Genomic DNA, 21,540 nt, shown 5'->3' with positions numbered 1-21,540 from the left:
TAACTTGGTGTTAAAACCCACATTGAATTTTTCTGCAGAAGCAAACTTCTGGTGCTACAGACAGCTTTATCCTGCAGTGACACTGTGGGTGCGATTCTGCAATGTGAGCTAAGTTGAACTGAAGGAAGCTGGCTCCTCTACTTTTGGTCACATTCCCACACTTGCTCCTGGCTCTGGCACCCACCAAAACCCTTTGTGAGCCACTCAAGGAGCTGTGCAGACAAACTATTAACACTACCACTGATTTTTATTCTTCCAGTTGGCTCAGCAGTTTCCTGAGCTGGCTCAATTGCTAATGCCTGTGAAAAGGAGGGGACAGGACCACACAGCTGCTGTCCGACTAGTTTTCTCTCCAGGTCTTCCTGATCTGGTGAAAAGCATCAGCATCCAAAAGAAGAAAAAAAATGCGGGGTGGGTACTGGTATAACACTGAATCAGAATCATAGAATTGCTCACATTGGAAAAGACCTTCAATATCATCAAGTCCAACCACAACCTAACCACATACCCTATCTCTAGCAACCCTCCATTAAGTCATGTCCCTGAGCACAAAGCTGGTGTAAGTCACGGAAGAAATTGATGTTGGATCACAACAGAGCTAGGTGGTATCCACATTTACCATTATTACCCTCCAGTCAGCTAGACCATTGTTACATGGAAAAAGCAGCACAACTGCTAATATCTTCTCTAACTGTGACATTACAAAGGCCTAAATGGGACTACGCTTGGCCAACCTGAATTTAAGAAACCATGGGGTCGCAAGGGAACCCAATCCGATTTTTATTTGCTTGCTTATTTTGTAAGTAGACATATGTGAGATCACTGAAAATGCTATCACTGTGATCTGAATTTTACACTTTCTCAGCACATATGCTGAGTGATAACAAAAGGTCCTCTGACTTTTCCCCTGCAGAAATGCAGAGCAACCCTAGCTTCCCTTGCCTTCACAGTGTTTCTGAAAATGAGACCATTATGAACAGAGCATGAATTTGCAAAAAGTGTCGCAGCCCTGCAGAAGTCGAAACTACTCGTTTATGCTAACTGAAGATGCAATTTATTTTATCCATAGTTTTTTGCCTATCAGAAGAGTTTTTTATGTAACCATTCAGGAACAGAAATGTGGACACAAACATTTTAGCTAAATTTGCAAATCCCATCTGCTTGAACAAAACTGTGGTCACTTGCATTGGGACAGAATTTCACCTTGGCTCCTGATGTAACGTCTCTTTGATTTATAACACCTCACGTGTCAAAGGAAAACTGTCATGCTAGCCTTTCTAAATCAGTACTACACAAGTTAGTTCATGAGCTCCGTGTTTTGTGAGCTTGGTGAAAAAACCATAATTGAAATGCTGAATCATTTTGTGTATGTTCTGAGGCTTTCAGTTTGCTTCCCACTTTAATAAAACATTAAATACTCAGCTTTCCAAAACATACACATAAATCAGAATGTAGACATCCATGCTTCCACGGCAGATGCTCTTCTACTCAACACAAAAAAATCCCCCATCCAGGCAAAAAGGTGTAATTTTTTTCCGTGTATGGCATTTTTTGTTCTAACAAAGCTTCAGCACTCAGGTACTTGCACACAGTTCTCAGTGCTGTCTGTGGGAATGGGGCATGTGTAGCTGAGGGCAGAGCGTGTCAGTAAGAAGTCACTGGGTTGTTAAGAATGAAAGCAGCTCTTTGAGTTTCTTGCTTTGAAGAATTTTCAATTAAAAGTCAGTGATGAGTCATACAATTCACCTAGTGCATAAATATATTCTTGTCATTAAGAACAACAAGCAAGGTCAGTAATGAATAGTTTTTCTATGTCTCAGTGGAAAGAAGAATGTTATCCATGTGATTGCAAAGGGTCTGCCAAATGGGAAAAATGAGTCAAACAAAGAGCACAGGGTTGCTTGCTGGAGTAAACAGTTCTAAATGAACAAAAGCTCTACATAAAAGTGAAATGTCCCAACTCCTAATGAAAGCTGTTTTCAAAGCTCTGTATTCGTTCAGAATGCTGTAATACAGATTAACATAATGTTTGCCTTCTCTTGCTAAAAGAGTTTGGTTTCTCAGTATACTGTGATTCCAGCTGTCATATTGTATTCTTAATATTTTAATATTTTACAGATATTTTAGATTACAAATTTTAAATTATAAAGATAAAAATCTATTTACTTACAAGATGGATCGTCTATACTGAATGCTTTTCACATCAAGCACATTTGTTGAGAAGATTCATAAATAGTTACGTTGAAGCCAAAGAAAGACATACAAGCCAAAAAAATCCTGACTTTCACATACAGTTTCAGGACTGCTTAGTTACCTTTCTGAGGTATGAAGCTGTAAACCAGCAAACAAAAACTTTGGTACATTTCCAGAATATTGGGCTGCAGCACTCCAGTGGGCTCATTTAAGGTGCTCAAAGTGCTGCCAACATGGAAGATCTTTGCTAGTAGAAAACATAAAGGAAAAGTGATATATGATGATGAAGAAGCACAGTCAATGCCTAGGAAACCCCAGATATGACCACGGTGGCCAGATATCTGATTATTTCATATTTCTTGATGTAATGAGGCTGTCCTTTATAAATATTTCATAAAAAATGCAAAAAGTTCCAAAAGCCCAGGGCTCACACACGCTGTCCAACATTAGGACAAGCCTGTCTTTTAGGTAGCCTCTAGGTTTTAGTAAAGAGCTTCCGTGTCTTATCATAACCTGTGTTACTTAAGCATAACAATTTTGAATCACATCATGCTAACCAGGAAGCACAGGTTGTCACCATGAATCTGGATTTCAGAGAGTTATTTAAATAGCTTTTGACATATACTTGCTTCCTATGCTGACAGAAAAGTAAGATGTCCTTAGGATTCAGATAGGCTGGAAGGATGGGGAACAAAGTCTGCCTGCCTAAGTCTTTTCACTAGAAATTTCCATTGGAAATATTCTTCAGGCTGTGACACCGCAAACTAAACTAACTTGCTTTAGTATTTTTAAAGGCCTAAGGAAGATGATTCGTTGGGAGGTTAGCATAGCTCCCACGGAGTTTATAACTATTTACATGAGCTGATAATCCAACGCATTTTTTCAGGCAACACCTATCTAAAAGCAGTGAGTAGTGTACATGCTGATATGAAGAACAAGCTTACCACCATTGCTACTTATATGCTGAATTTTAACCTCTGAAGTCTTATGAGTCCTGCCATTCTTTCAACAGGAGCAAGAGAAAGACCCATTTCCATTTTCAGTGGCCTTAAAAATGTTAAAGCTGAACAGCACTGTTCCCATTTTATCCCTCTCCCTCCTTATGCTAACAGATTACCACCGTTGCACAAATGCAGTTCTGCTGCAGCGGAGGCCCATCCCTTTTAGAGAGATTTCCTACATGCTGGGGAAAGGCATATGGACATGACTGGGCAGAACGAGCTGCCTGAGGATGCCAGGTACGCTGGGGTGATTGCAACAACACACTGCTGCCAGTCTGGGCAGTGCCAAGAGAACCATTTTGACAGGAGGTTGGACTGAGCTCTCAGAAAAAGGACAAACCCCTTAACTCCCAAGTTGTTCATGTAACAGAGTGCGTAAAAAAATTCTACAGGAAATGCCTAATCATGAATTATACATTCATAGGAAGTGTAATGTGAGATCTAAATAGAAGTGAAACATAAGGTATTATCACAGTATTTTATTTTGTTCTAAAACATCAGCGTCTGCTTCAAGAGCTAAGGCACAGAGCAGCTGAGGCCCTTAGGCATTATGGCCATGTAAGTTTATAAAAAACAAAAACCTGAACAAGGAAAAGGAGAGAACTTTTCAGGTGCTTTTCTGCAATCACTTTTCAGGATGTGGAATGAACAGTCCACATGTCCATTCTGTAACACAGATAATCACCCCCACATCTTATAGTGGTATTTAGAACAGTCTCATAGATTGTTTAAGATTTACTGGTAGTGCTCATTATTTAAAACTGACAAATAGCGTAGGGATCTCACCTATTTCTGATATATGGTTTCTATCTGTAAAGGACATGTGTTTTCTACTGCCAGAGTAGATAAGGTTGTTATCACCAGTGCACTCACATTACTGATTTTAACAATTCCTATTTCAAACTGCATGTCCTAAATCATAGGATGCTACAACAGTTAACACTAGTGGAGACTGCAGTTAATTTCTTCGCAAGTGAGGTGAGGGTCTCTGAGCAGAGCTGTTAACTGGGCCATATTTTTGACTTGCAGCTCCCACTACAATAATTTGTTTGTCTGCCACATCCTTGGAAATGCAGCTTGTTCTACATAGTTTATGGTACAGATGTTGCAGTGTAGAAGGCACAGGTGATGGCTAAAAGAAGCACAGAGTTTGAATGCATTTACAGTTTCAGTCAACTCCTGGGAGTGGAATATTCAATAATCTGCAGAACTCCAACTATACATTAAAGGATTGCCTGCCTAGGACTTTGTCCTTTTCACATATACATTAAGTACAAACATCCTTACCATCTATTTTAGATAACAGGCAATTTTCCCTCATCTTAATGCACAAATAAACCAGAATTCTGTAAAATCTGCTTGTTTCAACTAGCAGTGAACAGCCTATGGCATACTTTATGCACATACGACTGTAAAATACAACTGGTTTGTGACAGAAGCTTATGAAAGGTTTATACATCCAGACTCTTTGTTTAAATCATAAGAACGATGAGAATTACATTTAGTAATTTAAATGGTTGAAAACAGTAATGAAAAAAGACTCAAACAATTAGAAGATGAAAATCCATTAAAGAAAATATATTGGAATAACTTATTAGCAAGGGCTTAGAGTAAAAAATATATATATAGAAAGCAGTTTCACCCTCGCCTCCCAGCGAAATGCCAAAGAAGCCTGAACATGAAACTGGAGCTGCCAGCAATCTTTCTGAAATAAGACCTGAGTTTCAAAGAGACAGCTCTTTATGAAAAATGTGTGTAATTTTAGCCTCTTACTATTGGAAGTCAACATGCAGGCAACTGTTAGTGAAATCTTTCACTTCAGGAAATGTTCAGTCACTCGTAATAGGGAAGTAAAGAAAAGACATTAAAAAAAACAACAACAACAAACAACAATAACAAAAAGAAGCAAAACAAAACTGAAACATTGTGCCCACAGACATGCCCACTTCCCATGAATCTGAAATGCAACTCCCAGATCACTCATGTAACGATGCTTTTGTAAAAGGGACATAAAACAGAGACAGGACAAACCCAATTCTCCAAAGCACCCACAGAGGCTGTGAATCACTTACTGTTGCCACAAGGACATTAGCTGTAGCCCCACACACTGCAGCTGAGGGCAGGTGGTGTCTGGCAGCCCCTGCTTTGGGCCCAGGGCTTCGTTGGCGCTCAGGGCCTCCCTGAAGTGCCAGCCATACATGGCCACACTGGCTGCATTCAATGCCTGGAGAACAAACTACTTCAGGGAATTTGTTTATCCACTTACGTTCAGACTAGGGAAGCATGAGATCCCCAGCTAGCAATAGGCAGCAATGGATATGAGAAAAAGGACTGGAAGATCTCTAGTAGTATTTATGTAATGCACCACACTTCCTAATATTTTGACCAAAGTTGAAGCATTCATTTCAAAATGTCCCGATGACATTTTTACAATTCAAGGTTTACAAAGAGGAAAGCACTGACTGACATCTATTAAACTGCATGAACAGCTGAGATGACCACCTGAGTCTGGGAGAGCACAAAGCATGCAGAACTCCTGTGCTGGGGACTGCATTGCATTGCCTACACCTGCCCAGCCATCAAGCAGGGAGAGGCAGCCACAGAAATACACCCAGTCAAGGAGGAAGATCCTGGACTGAGAAAAAAGTCCAGAAAGAAGGCAACCAGCACATCTTCAGCAAGAGCTGATCATTGCAGCTCTTCCAGGTCTCTTCCAGATAAGTAGCTGAGATGCAAAAAACAGACAGAAGTTGGCTGGAACCGGGTCCCCCAGAAAGCATGTGGGGAATTACGGGCAGAAGGCACTTCGGGCAGAGCTGGCAGCTTCATCAGCACTGCACTGACAACCCCCCTTATATCTGACATGTTTACTGATTGGAAAACAGGTAAGTTCTGTAAAGCCATCGAATGTAAACATTCACATAAACTAAAAGAAACAACAAGGTACAAACAAACAAACAAAAAACCAAGAGACAGTTATGTTGAAAAAGATGTCCAATACCTAAGGGAAGTTAGGGACAAGTAACTTGTGTGTTCTGCAGTTTGTCCTTCACTAATCTGTAAGTGAAGTAGTCCATTTTAAGACTGCACTAATGGCTCATAGTCTTTCTTTTCCTGCCTCCCTGTTTTATTCTTCTCAACTAAATTAGTCTCAAGTCTACTTTTGCTGCAGAAATATTTGGAGGTTTTACTTCTTATTTGCTAGCAGCCTTTTCTTTGGGGTTTTAACACATCTCATAGTTAGCACAGAGGTATAAATTTGTTTTCATATGCCTGAATTAAAAAAACAACAGAGTTTTCAATACAAATGTTCTCGTTTTTTCTCTATTATCTTGTAAAGGTTAAAAGAAAAAATATTGCAAAGCCCATGAAGAATTTCTCTCCTCCTTAAAAACAGAAAAACAAACAAAATGTATTTCTATAATCACAGAACAATCAGCAAATAGCAACTATCTTCTTTTCCACTACCAATCATTATTAAAAATTGCTCAGTGATGGGTAAAAGTACAACTTTGGTGCTGGAAGATTTGTTTGGCCTTTGTTGGCTGGTAACTGCTGCATCTGTGTAAGCACAATTCAGAAGATTGCATAGTTTGTAGCTTATCTAAATTGCCATCTTTATTTTTTTTTTCTCAAGCACTCCCAGTGCAGTTTCAGAAATTAAAGTGACTGTCATCTTTGTAACTTTTCAAAGATGCCTGAGTTCAGGGTGTGGACCAAAAAGGCAGAATCTACATCATGAGCCTTATGACTTTTATCACTACATTCTCAGCTGTTCGTGCCAAGATTAAACTTTCAGAAACATCTCAAGCATCTCGAATTAGACTTGGTGAAAAACACCACATACTCAGCCACAGGCACTGCTTTGTTCTTGGATCTCCTTCCACTTTTAAAAAAGAAATTTCAATGTCTTTTGCGCCACTGATAACTTATAGATCTACTTTAAAACAGAAAGCAACTACACGCCTGGTTCCACTGAAAATCATTCTGAATATAGCACTTTTGTTTGGGAAAGAAACAATGGAATGCCTGTAAATACAGTGATATTTATTTTTTTTTAGGAGTAAAATTGTTTTAATTGCATAGTGACAGCAAGAAACCTTTCAATTCTTATATCACAGTTGGAACCAAAATCATCAGAAGACAAACCTGCAACATTTCAAATATTAACAAATATTTTCATATACCTTAAAAGTGTGGAACCATGGAATATGGGGAAGTCTCTGCTTACAAGAACTTCATAATGAGATCAATTAAAGAATTAGAGGTATAATTAAAGGAAGGCTGATTAAATCACACAAAAAATAAATAAATGAAAAAATTGGTATGTACCATGCTTAAACATGACTACACTTCAACCTCCCTTGATCAAAGTGAAAAAAAGTAAGGAAGAAGTAACCCGAGAGGTAGAAACAATGAATTTCTTACATTTTACTGAGCTGAATTTTCAAAAGCAAACTACAGAGGTGCTGTTTTTAAGAGATCCATTATCTACTCAGACTTTGTCTTCTGCTAATCCAACATTACTACTTATGGTGCATTTAGATACACATACTTTTAAAGCCTAGTGTAATACGCGCCACTCGGGAGCAAAAAGTTTACTCCTTCTGGTATTTTGTTTGGGAAACTGCTCACTCTGCAAACATGCATGCAATTGTACCTTCATTTACAGACTCATTAGTAAGTATCTGTTGGAGTCCATGACTATATTCACATGCTTGTTTATGTAATGAGTTTCAAAAAGTTTCATCAGGCAGAACTTTTCTTTATGGGCACTGAATTTAATGTTTTTCCCTTCCTCCATTCTGTTTCGTTGTAATATCGTTATTTATTGTGATACAATTGTGATACAGCCATCCTTCTCAAGAATGCAGACAAGACTTCCCCCTCTAGCTTAACTTGGTAAACCTACTCAGTTTTCAAATCCTTCTTCATAATTCAGATGGAGACATATCACAGCTGCAGGACTGACCACATTTCCTTATTTCTTGACAGTATGCATCTGTTCGTGCTTTAGCACAACACATGCTCCTAAAATAAGCAGCCTATCCTCTCCTTTATCTATCTGCAGCCTCACTCATGTTTTCAAGGATTTTTCAGTGAAATAACACCTATGTTCTCAGTTCATCCAGCATGTTGCTGGTCCCATCCACCCAAGGCAAAAGATTCTTTCTTTTAAAGAACTATTCTTAAAAGCTCCCACCACAGGTGAGTAATAACATCTACTGCCAAAGGAGAAATATAGCTTGAAAATCAAATGGCGTGTAAAGGAATATTCCATCCTGTGTCTTGAAATCAACCCTCTCCATCTGAAGATCACTTTATTTCTCAGTCTGGTTTAATTATGTTTTCCACACGCAGTGTTCATTCACTGTAACTTGCAAAGCTAAGGCTATGGTGGCCTCTAAGAACAGGTAGCTAACAGTCACCAAGAAAAAAAAAAAAAGAGAAGCCTCAAGCTCATTTGCTATTCATTCATAACTTCCAGAGGTTGTTTTTTATTAGTAGTGCAAGGGCTGCTCTGAAAGTAATGCCTCCTATTTCATCACACTGGTCCATGATGTCAGAGGCAAATGGTGGTGGGATGGCAGCAGAGGCTGAACCTTCCCATCAATACTCCATTAAAATTTGTTGTTGTGTGACAGATGGCAGCAGAGGGGCACTCTGACAGAGCTGTGTCGGACATGGAAGTGCAGATGAAGCAAAAGGGTGTCACTGAATTCCTCCATGCGGAAAAAATGGCACTCACTGACATTCACTGATGCTTGCTGAATATTTATGGAGACCAAACAGTGGGTGGGTGAGGCACAGTGAGGTGTGGGTGCTGCATTTATGCAGTGGTGACAGCAACAGTGGTTCACCTCCATTGGTGCAGATCTGGATGAGCCCAGCATGCAGCTCTTGTTCACTGCTGGTGAAAATGCACAGCTAGTGGTGGTGACTGCATTCAAAAATGGTGTTTTGTAGCCAAGAATGTGCTCTTTTTATCTGTTGCCATTTCCAAGGAAATAAGTAGGAGGCATTACTTTTGGAGTGACCTACGTATTCTATGTTGAAGGTAGTAATTTTTAAAATTTCTGTAAATATTCTAGAACCAATTTATCCCATCAACTATGCTAAACCAGTGGATCTATACAGGGAAGAATTCTAATTCTCTCTACAAGTCTGAGGCTGTGCACCACTAAACTGAGTCCTGAGTGTTACGCATTTCATTTCTACTTTTTCAGTCTGTAAGTAGAAACTGATAAAAGTAATTTACACTTGATATATAGATCATTTTATGGAATGCAGTTTTACAGCAATGGAGCAGTGTAGCAAACAATGCTATGTCCTTAGATAAGGCTGAAAGAAATATAACTTTTTTTTTGCACTCAAAAAGAAATTTATCAGTCATATGCATTAAAAGAGATTTGCAGGACACTATTTGTTTCCCCAACTTTTTTTCTTCAGTACTTTTCATGCAAAGTTTTCACATGCTATATCCCAGAATACTTTTTAAAACTGGTAATACATAGTACATAAGATACAATGAAAGGAGAGTGAAAATTTGCAAAGTGAGAAAAAAAGAAATACTTTTAAATGTGTTTTGAAGCAGGGAGAGAGTCAGTGGTTTACATGAAGTTACTTTATACCCTGGCCCAGCACACCAAGCAGACATACCAGTTAGGGTATGGTTTCACATGACCCTGTAGGCACAGCACAGATTAGCTGATCTAAAAAGTGAGCTGCCATCTCAAGTGGGAGGCTTTGCTCCCCTCCTTACTGGGACACCAGTTCCCTTGTACTGGATATAAGGGCTGCGTCATACCGGGCTTATCCAGCAGAAAACAAACGTGGAGGGCCACAGCACAGAACTTGGGCAGATCGGCCAGCTGGAGCAGCTCACTACAAAACCCTCAGCACAAGAGCCAAGGAAAGGAGAGGTCGGTAGAAAGCTCAGCCAAGGAAGCACAAGGACTACCATTTGATGGGCAAGATGTTGGGCACCTCAGCTGCCCAGTGCAGATCACAATTTGGCCCCTACTTAAAAACAAACAAACAGAAATACTCAAAAACTGTTTTGTTCTGCCTATGTTCTTCTAAAAATTAAGACTTGACAATTTGTTTCAATTATGATGGATGTGTTTACACACATTCTGAAAAGAGGAAAGTTAGTTAAGAATGCCTTTGAACTTGTTAATTACAATACAGCCACATTTCTAACTTCCCTTTGGCATCCTTTTTCAGCATCACACTGCTTTCAGCACCAATATAATAAACATTTACCCAAAACATACCCATGAAATAAGGTATAGGTAGCATTGTGCTGCGAGCTGCACCACAGCAGAATGTGACTGCTAGCTTGCATTTTGGCTGATATTTTCACAGAGAGGTATGCTGATCCTTCTAGTAGTGTCAATAGAATCGCATTACTGCTTGAGTCAGCATTTTCTAAAAGCTATCTGGCAGCTCACCATTCATCCCCTACAGTTACATTCAACACTATTTACAGCGTCTAATAAACAGGGTTCGAGTCATCTACAAATTTAAGAGAGATTTCATTGTTATTCTTGACGTAGCTAACTCTGTAACACAATGATCTATCAGTTTTAAAATGTTTTTCTTTCGATCTTAATGGTTTATTTGTGACATCTGAGCTTTCAGTAATAACAAACGCTTTGTCCTGCTTGATGCAAGGAGCTCAGTGGTTTAATTAGAGGGGAGATTTCACAGTAACTCAGTTAAAACAAATGCGTAGAAAGATGAGCTTAAGAAGCAGTTGTGTTACGCTATTAATTACTGCATAAGCGCTCATATTCCCCTTCAGTGCAGAGTCAGTTGGGTGAGACCGCAACATGGACAAAGGCAGTGGAAACCAACTTTGTTGACTTTATAGTAAAATGAGGTTTAAGAACATTAATAAACAGCAGAGTAGTAATAGCAGAAATACGAGCAGCTGGAGCACTAACATAATTAATTATGGCATCACAGCTGAGATTGATAATGAAAACCCTTGGACAGTAACTTCTTACAGTGGTACAGCTGTTTCCAAACAGCCATCTGTCTGTGCCCCAAGGCTATTTTATGTAATGGATACTCTTATATTAATTTAGTAGGGCTCAGTCAAATAATTACAGAAACAAGTTGATAATATTGAAAGCTAATGTGATATAAGCAATATAAACTTGCTCTGGTTGAAGAAAAAAATTGAAAAGGAACAATTTTACAGCATACTTTGAAGTGATGGAACAGCTTTGTCCTACCATCCTAAAATAATTAATTTGATAACAGGAAATCTCTATGAGGATTATTAAAAGGAAGTTGTTTTTTCATTGGGAAGCAACTGGTAAAGAAGGCAAAAGAACTCTTACATGATCCTCCAAAACAATGTAAGCGTAGTTTACAGAAAAATTTCTTCAGAGATGGGAGTTTCCGGTATGAATTTAACAGCTGAATGGCACAGTCGTTCCCTCCCCCCCCCTTCCCCGGTCCTGATTTTTCTTGCTCACATCATTTTCAGAATGGTTTCATTTTGTTGGAAGCATACTTCAAATTTCAACTTCTAAAACTTTCTATGCATGAAGACTGTAAGCTGTAATCATACAGACATCTGATATCATTTACACCCTTTCTCAAAGCATTGTGTTGGAAATACACTGTGGAAAGGCGTTTTCCGAGTTTGTTTCCCAAAACTAAGTGAGAGACTTATTTAACTGTAAATCTGACTGGTACCACAGACAAAGGAACATTTGAAAAAGTCACTGATGTAAATGCAAATAAACTGAAAGGAGAGAATCAAAGTACGAATTCAAACTGGAATTATTTAAAATGAATGAGTGAGCCTGCTAGATCAACCTCTATCATCACCTTTAGTAATGCAATTTCTGAACAATTAGCACAGACAGAATTAGACATGGATTACAGAGAAGAAAATGTGGCTTTTACTTTTTATATCCACTGTTTTCTGATCTTCAGAACATTTATTTATGCTTAATTTTTTGTTATTGTTGTTTTTTTGTAACCTAAACTTTTAGTGGACCACAGTAAAGGGGCCATACAATCCCACAAAGACTTGAAGAAAAACTTGATCACTGCAAAAACTGACTTTACACATAGTCAGATCTGCTAGAAGACAAGAAAATACTCAATGTTCTAAACATTTCATAGTGAACTGAGGTTTTGAACAGAAAGTGCTGTGTATAGCACATGCAGATACAGAAAAGTGTGCCAGCTTGTAACACCTTACGTTATCATAGGCTGCTCTGAAAGTAATGCCTTCTACTTATTTCCATGGAAAAAAATAACAAGAGCAAAATAACACTATCTGATAGAGCAATGTCATGGTTTTGTGATTTTTGGTTTTCGGTATTCCACATCATAACATCATGTGGGGCACTGGGAGTTTAACTGTTAATGCTCAAGCTCTGGGTACCTGCCTGGAAGAGAAGAAGAACTACGTTCCCCAGGGGACTTTGCGGTCACAGACAGTCTCGAGATACAACTCCTGGCGAGGTCACCTGATGCGCTCTGGACTGCGCATCTCACCTCAGCGTTGTGGTGAGGCCTATCCACCTTTTGGACATTCTCTCTCTCATTATATTTGATTTATTAGCTTCAATTTTAATTATAGTGTATTATAGTGTGTTATCTTGCATTCCAATACTATATTTAGTAAATTAGTTTGTTTCTACTCAGATCATTGGCGCTGTTTTTAATTATTTTGGGGTCCCCTGTTCCCTTTTTTCCGGAGGCGTGGATCTGCAGATCCCTCCGCCCCACTGGTCACGGAACTGGGCCGAACCAGCCCGTAAACCATTGACGAGCAAATTCTTGGCTACAAAATAAATTTTTTTCAATGCTCTAGCTGTGCATTTTCAACAGCAAAGAACAAGAGCTGCATGCAATTCATAACATTCTGCACCAGCAGAAGTGCCCCACTGTCACTGTCATCACTGCTGAAATGCAGCACCTACCCCTCCTCTGTGCCAGCACTCACTGTTTGTCCCCATAAACATTCACAAGTGTTAATGAATGTCAATGGGTGCCATTTTTTCCACATGGAGAAATTCATTGGCACACCTTTGCTTCATCTGCACTTCCACATCAGATGCTGTTCTGCTGGAGTGCCCCTCTACTGCCATCTGTCACAGAGCAACAAAATGTAATGGAGGGTTGGTAGGAAGGCTCAGCCTCTACTGCCATTCCACTAACATCTGCCTCTGACACTGTGGGCCAGTGTAATGAAATAGGAGGCCTTACTTTCAGAGCAGTCCTCGTATATTGCTATAATAGCAAGGCACCTGAGGAGGCTGTGATACATCAAGGTTTTGAAAACAATGTCTTTTGAAAAAATGATTATTTATGACAACTTTGATTTTAACTTTCCATTTTTTCTTTTTGCATGTTTTCTTGCATGCACATTCTCTTGGCTAACAATTTAAAAAATGCTCCTGGTGAGGCTTCTGCCAGCTGACATAATGCCTTCCCAGCTGAAACACAATGTGATTTCATTGCAGTCCTTGCTGCTTGTGTGGGTATGAGGCACCACTTTTGGGGCTGCCAGTCAGTACTGTCTCTGTTAGGTATGGGCCTGCCTTTCCATGTACCTTAATACCCGCTCAAAGGAATCTGATCCTACTTCATTGGCAGCAGCACTGGTATCAATGCAGGCCAGTCATTCCCATGCTAAGAACTATGAACGCTGGAAGCTAATGTTGGATGGATATCATCCTCTGTGCACAGAACACCAACTTGTTCTGCAATCAGAATTGGATGAGTAGGTTTCTCCACTGCACACTTTCCAGTGGATGGAGTTTTCAGTACACATGCTCCAAATCATTCAATATCACAACAAAAGCAGACTTCAACAGACACATTTTATTAAGCAGCATTACGTAGCTGAAACTAGCCTCCAGCTCATGTTTTCCCTGGAGATCATGAAGAACAGCTGCCTGGCAGAAAAAGTACCACCAAGAGGGAACTGCTCTCCTTGCTCTTGCAAGTTTGCAAACCACAGAACTATCTGTCCTGTAGCCACCACCACTGTCCCCATCTGTCATTACAGGGAGAGCAGCAGGACTGGAGAGAGACCTCCCTCTGTGTGAGGCTCTGTGGAGTGCAGGTGAGCCAGGAGGTTACCCAGCCCCTGGGTGATAGCTGCAGGACCGGAATGTAACTGCACAGCTGTTATGTGAGAGTGGTTTCAAATATTGCTCCACACAACAGAGGAGAAACTGTGTTACAAAAGCACTGTGTATTAAGATATTTACTGGAAAGATTTGTGCTATAACTACTCAACCTTCTGTCCATTAGAAATATAGTCCAATTATCCAGTTTTGATAGAATTCCTCTTTCACCTTTAGGCAAAAACACTCTATAGAAGATTTCAAACAGAGGGAAATGTCTGGGACTTTTGTGCCAGCCTTTTACTCTGATCTACTTGGGACTGGACAGATAGACTGGATGCACAACCAAATTGAAAGAATAATTGTAGTGCATTAGGCTAATGACCTAACTGCTCTTAATCCCATCGGCATTTACAGAGCATGAACTATTTAATGATTAACTACTTAATAAAGAAGTTTTGTCATATCATTTATTAAAAAGCAAGATGATTTTGGAATGAGCAATAGCCACAAAAGAGTTGATGACTAAAGTCACTGAAGAATTGCAAGGCTCTCTTCATGAACAATAAGCGCTGGTAGCTACAGCTGTAACATTAATGAGTACTCTTTATGTACAGACATTCTTACTGTAGTTTCTAAAACAAAGCCTGCTGTGAGAATGTCAAGCACTCAACTCCAGAATACCCTACCTCATGTCTGCTCAAGAATACACTAACTCACCTAAGTAAGAAGAGTTAGGTTGCATACAAAATAATGAGAGAAACACCACTTCGAATGAAGCCACAGCACAATAAATTCAGTGTCTCAGTTTACACTCTGAACATCTAGAAATTGGACACATGGCTTAAGAAGGTTAACTAATAAAGCACGGGCAAGGCATATAGATACAGCTAAGTGAAACAGCTCCAAACAGTGACTATAAATACTCAGTGCTTGAGTGAAAAGCTCCCTAGTTCATTTGAGAGCACTGAGACCAGTAGTGTCCTAAAACAATGAAGCTGCCTAATCCAATTTGTGCATCAGCAATTTTAAATCACTTGAAACCTAGAGCTGGAGATTTTTCTGGATAGTTGGTATCTAACTGACCAGCACTCACTATTTTAAAAACTTTCACAGAAACCTGATTCTAAACTCCCTTAACCCTGAAGGGATTCAAAGATAAACCTCCTTTCCCAGCAAAGTTTCATGAAAACCAGGCTCAGAATGAGGGCACTGATGGATGCCTTCTTGCACACCAAGCTTCAGAAATCTAACATAATTTGCCCCCCAGCCATTAGCTCCTGCTGATCACCTGCAGTTTAGCATTTCCTCAGCTGTGAACAGGAACCAGCTATGATAAGAACACCATCTCACGTTCTGCTCCATTTAACTAAGCTATGGGCTGCTGGGAAGGGATTGTCCTCCTCTGTCCCCAGTTCTCTTTCTGTTTTGGTAGATACAGCAATCATGTGGCAACATTACAGAAAAATAACCTGCCCCATAGATAACCTCTGCTGATCCAAACCCATGGTGCAGTTACACAGTCACTGAAATTGTTTCCAGAGATGGACCGTGACGAGACCTTTTGGCAACCATTAGTTTGATCCAACTGTGTGTAACTACATCCTGAATACTTTACATAGTTGTGGGCAAAGACTGGCAGCAGGGTCATCAGAACAATCACAATAGTGATTGATAAAGAAGATGTTTCCCTCTCATCAGCTGATGAGCAGTATAGCTGAATGAACTCCTATCACCTCTGTCTATTGACAGGCAGTTCACATCCCTATGTGGAAATCATCTGAGTCCAGGCAACAGAGGCTGATAAAGAGCTATTGAATCCTCCTGTGTTAGTAGACAAATAGCAGGCAGAGAGTGATCACAATCATACCAATGTGCCTGAATAACGAAAGAATAATTTTGTCCCTGTCAGAAAGGCCTGGTTCAAAATCAGACAAAAAAGGTTCTTAAAGCAACATGGCCTCATTTTCTTTGGCAATTATGAAGGCTGCTCTGAAAATAATGCCTCCTACTTCATTATGTTGACCCACAACATCAGGGGCAGATGTTGCAGGGATAGCAGTAGAGGTTGAACCTTCCCACCAATACCCCATTACATTTTGTTGCCCCGTGACAGATGGCAGCAGAAGGGCACTCTGGCAAAATGGTATCTGACATGGAAGTGTGTATGAAGGAAAGGTGTGCCACTGAATTCCTCCATGTGGAAAAATAGCACATTCGCTGATGCTTATGAATGTTGATGGAGATGCAGCAATGAGTGTTGGCACAGCGAAGGGTGCACAAATTCTGCAGTTCAGAAAAAATGTACTACAACCTGTCTGGTAAAAATCAGCATTTCAGTGTTCTGCAGCTGGTAGAAGTCTGATACTAGGAAATACTGTGCCACCACATTATCATAATTCTGTAAAGTTACTGATCTTTGGCCCTGTATTGTACTTTTCATTGCCACTTTCAGCTATACTAGTAACTAATAGTGATTGTGAAGAAACAGCCAGGAACTTACACCAGGCACTGCCTTTTCTTGTCACTCATGATTAGCGTTCCACTGTGTGTCTTATTTCTTAACGCAACTTAAAGTATAAAAATTAAATATTTAATGTAAAAAAAAATCATTACAATAAGCAATTTAATTCACCTACCTTTGGCTTCCTGCCTAGCCCAGAATTCTTCTACTCTTTGAAAAATGATTTTTTCATCTCTCAACTGCTTTTGCCACTGACGCAGCTCTTGTACTTCCTTGTCACAACGGACCTGGAAAAGGAAAACAGAAAATGCAACTAACATTATACATTCATGTTACCCAAGGTCACAAGCCTTTGTTTTTTATGCTGGGCTGTGGCTGTGCAAATATGTGGCATCCATCCTTTTTGCAAAGCTTGATATAAAGCATGATCCCAGAGGTTTACAGCATTCAAGTTACACAGAACTAAAACCCACACAATTGACAACAACACCCTCCCCCTCTCCCCCCCGAAAACATAAATATGCCAATTAAGGGATCATTTTGATTACCGGGGACTCCTGAGAATGTGACTGCAGTGAGATGCCAATTCTTCAAGTTAATTAAAATTTAAAGCATTATACTGTAGGGTATTAGTGCCTTTAGAAAACCACAATGCTATGAAACCAACCCATTGATCAACACAATAGAATAGAAGAGGCACATGAAGGGTCATACAGCAGGAAATTTATTCCAGCAAACTGATTCACACCTGCTACCAGCTGCAATCCTAGCCACACCATTTTCACAAATAGAAGAGGCATTAATCTCTTATTTAAAGTAATTGGAATGCATTACATGATGTCTATTCTTTGGCAATCACTCCTATGAAAAGCCTAATTCTACTTCCATGAGAATGACAACAGTCACAGGCTTTATCTCCATTTAAGTTGAATTCCTCCATTATTGCTTTTGTACTGGTATAGATCCTACTAACATAAGAAATAATTCAGCTTACGCCACTCCTGAATTTGCTCTAATCCACACTTGATTAAATAGCAGTATGTTGCCTATCATCCACCTGGGCACTCACACAATTACGACCTCCAGCACTAGAGCAAAAATCCAGAATAGATGCCGTCACTCTGACAATAGCAGGTAGTGGTCACTGTAGTATTTGCTCATTGATAAGTGATTATTCTCTTAGAGTCATGTTCAGGTAATAATAGCATTATTTTAAATGGAGTTTTTTTCTAAATGATACAGATACAAAATGCCATTCGCTTTAGGACTTAATGTCCTAGTTATTCAGGCTGAAATTAAACAGCATTGGAGAAACAAGCAGCCATATGCACGGCTTCTCCTGGATATGCTTTACTTTCAGGAAGCTGACCGCTTAGCTGTCCAGAGAATTTATGTTTACTTTATTCTTGGATGATACGGTAATGAGCCTGCTCTGTGATTTAAACTCTGTTACTCTACTACATTACATTCCAGTTTTCACATGCTTTTCTGAGATGTACAGAAAGCAAAACAGCTTTCCACTTGTTTATATATATATATATAAATATTATATATATATAATTTTTTTTCTTTTTAGCAGAAGTATTCTTCCCACACAGAATTTCTCCTCTCTGGTGCAACAAAAAATGCAACAGACAGCAGCTGCACTCAAGCAGCAGTTTTCAGTCCACAATGGAGAAGAGAAATTGGCATATTTCAGAGCACTGACAGAGCAGAAATACAATGCAAGGTACAGGGGGGAGAAAACTTCTTAGGCCTCTTAAAATATCCCACTGTACTACTACAGTTCTGTATTATCTCCTATAAAGAATATACAAAGTTCTTACAAGGTGAATATAAATTTTTTTAAAAACAAACACAAAACGAAACATTAATTTATTATTACTAGTGACTTCTTTCCACAGAAATATATTTTAAAAATTCTATCTTATCTTCTATGAAATCCTTGACATACTATTTCAAAAAATAAAATATAATCCCAAACAGAGGATAGTAAGCTTTTATAGAATCCCTAATTCTCTATTTCAATGAGTCAATTTATTTACACAGAAAAGGGTTAAGGGAATGTTTATGGAACATAAAAAACAACAGCAGAAAAGAGACAGGAAGACACAGAAATGAGTACCCCTACTTCTAAATATGAAACTGTTGGGGAAAAAAAATCCAACAAAGTGTCCTTTTATAAGTTCAGGCATTTAGAACCTGTATTTTGGTCCACAACAATACCACAGTGCTCTCTGTATACTGAAAATGAAGATAATGACTCTAAGCTGTTAAAAGATAGGAGGTAAGCACAGTAGATTCTGTACACTCTCAACAAAATAGCAAGTACGGTGAAATACGCAGCAAAATACAGGGGTCTGAGATAAAGAAAGGCATTGTCAGACAGAGTTAGATACTTCAAGGTCATGTGAAATCCAAGCAGGAACTCCCAGGACAAAGAGATTTTTTAGAAATGGGAAAGAAAAAGGAGCTTAAATATGTCATCTTCAGTAAAACAGGTGGTAGGAACTGAACAGAATGCTATCCTCATGTTGTAAATATTCTTTAGGAACTCTAATTCAGCATATTTATGATAATTTCACAGAATGTAGCCTTTCTGTAATCAGAGTGCAATTCTATGCTTAAATAGCCACCACTCAGCAGCCAAAACTCCAGGTAAGTAATCAGTGGTTCAAGTATTGTTCAACTGATGTCTTTCCTGTAGATCAGCAGCCCAACTATGAAATGAAAACAAGCATAACATTTCTCTTTAAAAACTCAAATCACACGGACAGAATCTACACTTGCTGTAAAGAACAGCGAATATTCAGGTGACCTTCTAGATCTGAGCCTTCACCAGTAGCCACACTTTACTGGAAAGGAACAAACTATGGCAGCAAAAGCACAAGAACACTCTGTAAGATACAGAGATAAACCTGCTTCCATGCTGAATTAACTTTTGCTTGACCAATATGTTTACATAACACAGCTTAAGCTATAGTTTAAGCTTTATAATACTTCAGGATTTACAAAGACAAATACACAGTGTTCAATGCTAGGTAAGAATGTGTCAGAACAGTGGAAGGATGTTTTCGCTGGAAACATTAGAGGAAATTCTATTAATGAAGAAATCTGTCAGTCTAGATTATACAAATTATAAAGAATAAAAAGACCCCACAAGATAAGTAGCACTAAGCACATATTCTGCAGTAGAGGGGTGAAATTTACCTTCTTGAAATGGAGAAGTGCCTGGAAAATTGATACCTACCAGTCAAGGGTTTTGATCAGACACTGGAATACTGCCTTGGCCCATGACAGATAAATAGAATGTCAATAAAAGAGAATCTGATAAGTATAGATAAAGATATTTGATGAAATAGCTGTCAAAAGCTTTATTCCAGCTGCTTGCCTCAAGACGACCTCTCAAGATGACATCTTCTTTCTCGACCTCCTCAGAGAACCAAGCCAGACTGCTTTTGTGTCTCATTTATATGTCTCATATTTAAGCAACAGATGAGATTATCATTACTCCTTTGAAGTATACTGATTACTGAATATTCCTTTATTTGGTCCTGGAATGAAAAGACTTTTTATGACAGGAGTGGGAAACTGAAGGTTTGAATTACAGTTTCTTTAGAGCAAGCCTTTATATCTGTAAACCAATCACAAGATCTCCAGAGAAACAATGGAGGTGATGGCAACAAATGCCTCTTTGCTCAAAAACCCTGAACCTCCCTGCAAGGCAAGCTCTGCACCCAGAAATAACCTTCCCTTTCCCACTAGGCTGCACTTACAACAACTAACATCACTTCCTGTGGTTTTCTTCTGCGAAGGTCCTAATCTAACATTCCACTATCTTGTCAGTTGTTTTCCTGACTTTTAACCACAAAACTGTTATAAAAGCAACTGGATTGTTGTTTGCATTTCAGTGTGTGGCCTGGTGCTTTTGTATTTAACACTGCTTTGTAGTACAGAATTTGTCTTGATTGAATTTGAAACAAATGTCTTCGTATGAAAGACTATAGCAAAGGCTTTGTGAAGAGGAATCATTAAGTATTATTACCAAAACAAGGATTATTTTGAAATCTGCTCTAGATAAGGATGAATGTAGTGTTCCAAGTTATCTTTTTATTACCAGAAAGCGCTATATCTACATGATTTTTTCCTTCATATAGAAAAATCCTTATTGACTGTCAACTTGTTTTTGCTGATTCCTGTGCACATGCAGACAGCCAGATGTGCAGAAATAAGTGAAATATATGAGAAGATGAGATGCTTAGCCAGCTATGCAATTAATAAAGTCTACTGTCCAGATTAACATGGCTAATGAAGCATCTCAAACACAGTGAGTTCATACAGGATATCAGAGAAAATAACCAGCTCTGGTTTCTCATATTTTATATGAGATATTTATAAATAATAATAATAATATAAACTTAGAAAGTTCATATCAGGGTTATTTATATTAAAGCAAATTATCCGAATTCTCTAATTTTTCAGAATCTATCACTACTGCATTGAATTCTCATTTAAACTTAGTGTTTTCTTAACTTATAAGCTCAAAGATAACATACAACCCTGCAGAGTAACTTGCTACTAATTATTTTGATTTTATATTCTCACTTTAAGTTTTAATTTTTAAAAGCCCAAGTTTTTTCATCTCTAATAAGCTAAAGTATATAACTGTTAATTTTATGGTCTGAATTATTTACATAGAACCATATCATAGAACACTTGATTTTCACTGTCTCTTACTTTTTAATGCTACAGTTCCTCTCCCATTTCTAGGAATCAG

At 38.8% G+C, this 21,540-nt stretch overlaps 1 protein-coding gene across 1 annotated transcript in view; it reads right to left on the bottom strand.

Annotated features, from left to right (window-relative positions):
• Positions 1-50: 50 nt before the first annotated feature.
• The window catches only part of IQCK (IQ motif containing K), a 44,450-nt gene continuing 22,960 nt past the window's right edge, over positions 51-21,540 (bottom strand). The window contains exons 9-10 of the mRNA XM_090151773.1: positions 16,939-17,050; positions 51-367 (exon numbers count right to left, since the gene is read on the bottom strand). Of these exons, the coding sequence (XP_090007899.1) occupies positions 138-367; positions 16,939-17,050 (342 nt within the window). The 3' untranslated portion in view covers positions 51-137. The remainder of the gene's footprint in view (positions 368-16,938; positions 17,051-21,540) is intronic.

The sequence above is a fragment of the Phasianus colchicus genome, chromosome 16 (genome assembly GCF_987193195.1).
Source record: "Phasianus colchicus chromosome 16, bPhaCol1.hap1.1, whole genome shotgun sequence".
NCBI lineage: Eukaryota > Metazoa > Chordata > Aves > Galliformes > Phasianidae > Phasianus > Phasianus colchicus.
The sequence above is the reverse complement of the archived record's forward strand: the minus strand, read 5'-3'. Positions and strand labels throughout refer to the sequence as shown.